Below are 3,961 nucleotides of genomic sequence, written 5' to 3' on the forward strand. Positions count from 1 at the left end.
CCTACCCGCCCCCTTCCACCCCCCATGAATTATGGTGCCAGGGGTTACAGGGCATCTGCTAGGAACAGTTAGTATTTCAGGACTGGGATAGCACATGCGTTTCGGTTCAAGGGCACTTTCCAGTCAGATGGTGGCAGCTGACGCACTGTGTTAAGGCGTGCCAGGACCCACCGGTGATGTCGAGCACGGGCAGAGAAGGGGCAGTGGTGCTGGGGGCTCAGATAGTTACCATCCCATGGGAGACTGACTGTGAGGTACAGTGCTGAAGCACATGGGGCTTCGGAATTAGTCCTACCTGCCATTGCCGCTTGCTAACTGCATGACCTTGGGCACCTGTCTTGAGCTCCCTAAGCTTTCGTGTCTTCATCAGAAACACAGAAGTTACAGTTCTGTGCTCCCCCAGCGTGGTTGTTGTCACAACTAATTGGCATGGGGCACGCACACTCTTGACACAGGGTCTGGTACACAGCAGGCACTTACTCAATGAGCACATCCCCTCCTCTTTTGAAGACCTCACCAGAGGAGAGAAAAGATACGCTAGGCAGGTGGCAAGGGGAGAACTGGTAGAGGGTGCAGCAAAGAATAGTATGGATTTCCAGAAGCAGAAGGTATTTCAGGTAGACCTGCAGAGGAACTTCCTAACTGCTCATCATCTACCAGGGAACAAATTATCTGGCAGGGCAGGAGGAAGAAGAGGAAACAGATGGGGGTCAGAGAGGAAGGAGATGGGGAGGAGTAGGATTCAAGAAGGAGGGATAGGCAGAGAGAATGTGCTAGACCAGCAGGGCCTTGAAAGGAGGAAGGGGTGGGGAGGGTTAGGGGAAGAGGAAGTGGAGGTGGCGAGTGAAAACCACTCCCTGGACAGTGTGGCCTGAGAAGAGACAGGACAGTCGCGGAGGGAGGTGGGCCATGGGGGCATGAGGGCCCGAGAGTCACGTATCCACTTTCCAAGGCCACTTTCCAGAGGGGGTATTTGGAGGAGAGGAAGAGAGGGAAGTGGGGGGTGGGGGCCAGTGTGGAGGAACAAAGCCGGAGTCCGAGGGAATGAATGAGCCCATTGGGGTGAGCGCAGTGGGTTGCAGGCGCTGTGTGTGTGTCTGTGATAGGAAGTGGCTTCTGGAGCTGGCTGGCTTTCAGGGCTGGTGCATTGCTCAATGGCAGGGAGTGCCTTTCACACACACTCTCAGGTCAGGGCCTGAGGGCCCGGAAGGCAGTGGCGGATCCTGGAGTCAGGCAGCCCTGGTTTGCCTCTCGCTTCCAGCATAGGCCAAAGTACCTGATAAGTCGGGACCTTAGTTACCTGTTCTGTGAAACAGGGCTAAAAATATCTCCTTTCCAGGAGTTTCTGTGAGATGCTCGTTGTTTGATATACAGGTCAAAGGGCTTTGCACAATGCCTGGCACAGAGCAGATAGCTGACAAACGTGTTTTCTTTTTCTTCATTTTCCTGAAAGGCACACTAGGGCCCTGGATGAGGAAGAGGGTGCCTGGGTGACTCAGGGGGGTTAAGCCTCTGCCTAGCTCCCCTTGCCCCCCTGCTGGCCCTGCTCAGCAGGAAATCTGCATTTCCATACACCCCCCCCCAATTCGTGCTCTCTCTCAAAGAAATAAATAAAATCTTCNCATACACCCCCCCCCAATTCGTGCTCTCTCTCAAAGAAATAAATAAAATCTTCCAAAAAAATAGGGGGAAGACATTGATTCAAGGTCTCAGAGAAAGTAGAGGTCAGATTAGAACCCAGTTCTCAGGTGCCCCACCCTGGTACCCTCTGCTTAGGAAGAACTACTTTCTTGGGGTGCTTACGAAACACGGTTTCAATCACTTTGCCTGTATGGTCTCATCAAACCACATCTACGAGACGTCGGCCCTAGTACCCCTATTTTATGGATGAGCAAACTGAGGCTTAGGAAGGCTAAAGCAAAGGCCTGACTCGCTGGAGGTCGTACCAATGGGCAATGTTAGAGCTGGGGTTCAGACTCGGCCCTCATCCTTCACTACTGGGCCAGGAAGGTGGCTGGGAGCAGGGAGCCTCGGCACGGAGGCTCACCCTGAGCTCTCTGTCCAGTGCCCTCCCGAAGCCTCCTGTTCTACGACGAGGGGGCAGGCTCGTGGGAGGATGGCCGCAGTGCCCTGCTGCCTGTGGAGCCCCCAGATGGCTGGGAAATCAAGCCGGGGGAGACGGCCGAGCCTCGGCCCCAGGATCACCTGCAGCATGACCACCTGGACAGCAGCCATGAGACCACCAAGTACCTGAGTGAGGCCTGGCCAAAAGACGTCGGTGGAAACGGCACCAGCCCCGACTTCTCTCACCCCAAGGAGTGGTTCCGTGAGAGGTAGGTGGGTGGCCCCTTCCCTTCCCGGGGCCCCACACTCCACCCATGCTCTGCTGGGGCCCCTGGTCCCCATGTCAGCCAGGCCTCCCCAAGGCCCCCTCCCACCCACATGCTGATCCAGCACGCAGAGGGGTGAGAGGGTCCTCAATGGACATACTCACCCCAGACTTCTGTTCTCTCTCCAGGGATCTGGGCCCCAATACCACCATCAAACTCTCCTAGACTGCGCCAAGACCCAGGACACGGGATGTACCCTCTGGCACCCAGAAGAGCGGTTGTCTTGCTCTCTAACCCGGATCCAGCTCGCCCCCCTGCCCCCTGGGCTCCCGTCCCAGGAGAAAGGGTTCCACTTCTCCCCAGCCCTTCTTTGCCCCACTCTTTACCAGGGCCTCTCCTTTCCCCACCACATTTGGACTGTTCCCTTGGGCCAACCACTCTGTTCTCTCCCCTCCCTTCACAGCCATCCGTCCTTCTCAGATAAACCACTCACTGGGCTAACCCCCTCCTCTCTCACAATGACCAACACGACCACTGCCTCCGTGCCCCCCCCAAACACACCCATCAACACACGAGCACACACCCCAACCCCCGCCCCACTGTACAGAGACCAAGAACAGAAATTGTTTGTAAATAATGAACCTTATTTTTTATTATTGCCAATCCCCTAAGATATTGTATTTTACAAGTCTCCATCCTCCCTTCACCCCTCCCTTGTTTTATATTTTATGAAGTTAGTGCGGGCTTTGCTGTTCCCTGGCCCTCAACTGGCCTCCCCCTGCCGCTGCCCAAGCCGCTGGGCCTTTTTAATTGCCAAACTGCTTCCTCCATCAGCTCAGCACATGCTTTAAGAAGGCAAAAGTAAAAAAAAAAAAAAAGATGCAGCATCAATTCCTGACTTTGTGCCTTTCTTCATGGTGGGGGGTGGGGACAAGAACCGAGAGATGGGGAGGGAGAGGGGGAAGTTTATCTTACATTCCACCAGGTGCGTTGGTGTGTGAGAGGGCAGATTCACACTAGATGGTCAAAGGATTCTATGGTGATCACCACCCTCCACCCCCCCAGGCTCTTCCTCTGACTGCTGACTCTGGAGGCAGAGGGGCCTATCAGCCACAGTCTTGGCCTTTGGGGATGCGAACTGCTATTACCAACACTTACCGTGGACCAGACTCTGTGCCGGCCACTTTCCACGCTGTACCCACTTTGGTCCTTCTGAGACCCTGCCAGCACTGCAGCTCATGTGTCCTCTGCCTCAGCTGGTCAAAGGTGCAGACTCCACTGTGGGGCCGCCACTCCCTAGCTCTGTGTGATAGGCAGAATTCTAACACGGCCTCCGAGTTTCTGCCCCCGCTCTCCTTCCCCTCTGCTCCCCCCCCATACACACCTGTCAAATCCCCTCCCCTAGAGTATGCAGGAGACCTGTAAATATAAGGGGATGCCACTCCCATAATTAGGTGACCTTTTATGGGAAAAGTAAAGAGATTTTGCAGGTGTAATTAAGGTCCCAAGTCAACGAATTTGGGGTTCATCAAAAGGGAGACGATCCTTGGTGGGCCTGGCTTAATCAGGTGAAATCCATTTTTAAAAGGGACTGGGCTTTTCCTGAAGAAAAAGAGTCTGCTGTTGGCCTT

General features: G+C 54.7%; 1 protein-coding gene across 1 annotated transcript in view; it reads left to right on the forward strand.

Annotated features, from left to right (window-relative positions):
* Positions 1-3,200, forward strand: part of CREB3L1 (cAMP responsive element binding protein 3 like 1) — a 35,278-nt gene extending 32,078 nt beyond the window's left edge. Inside the window, exons 11-12 of the mRNA XM_002921617.4 lie at positions 2,066-2,333; positions 2,519-3,200. Coding sequence (XP_002921663.2) covers positions 2,066-2,333; positions 2,519-2,555 — 305 coding nt within the window. The 3' untranslated portion in view covers positions 2,556-3,200. The remainder of the gene's footprint in view (positions 1-2,065; positions 2,334-2,518) is intronic.
* The last annotated feature ends 761 nt before the right edge of the window (positions 3,201-3,961 follow it).

The sequence above is a fragment of the Ailuropoda melanoleuca genome, chromosome 16 (genome assembly GCF_002007445.2).
Source record: "Ailuropoda melanoleuca isolate Jingjing chromosome 16, ASM200744v2, whole genome shotgun sequence".
In the NCBI taxonomy this organism is placed as follows: Eukaryota; Metazoa; Chordata; class Mammalia; order Carnivora; family Ursidae; genus Ailuropoda; species Ailuropoda melanoleuca.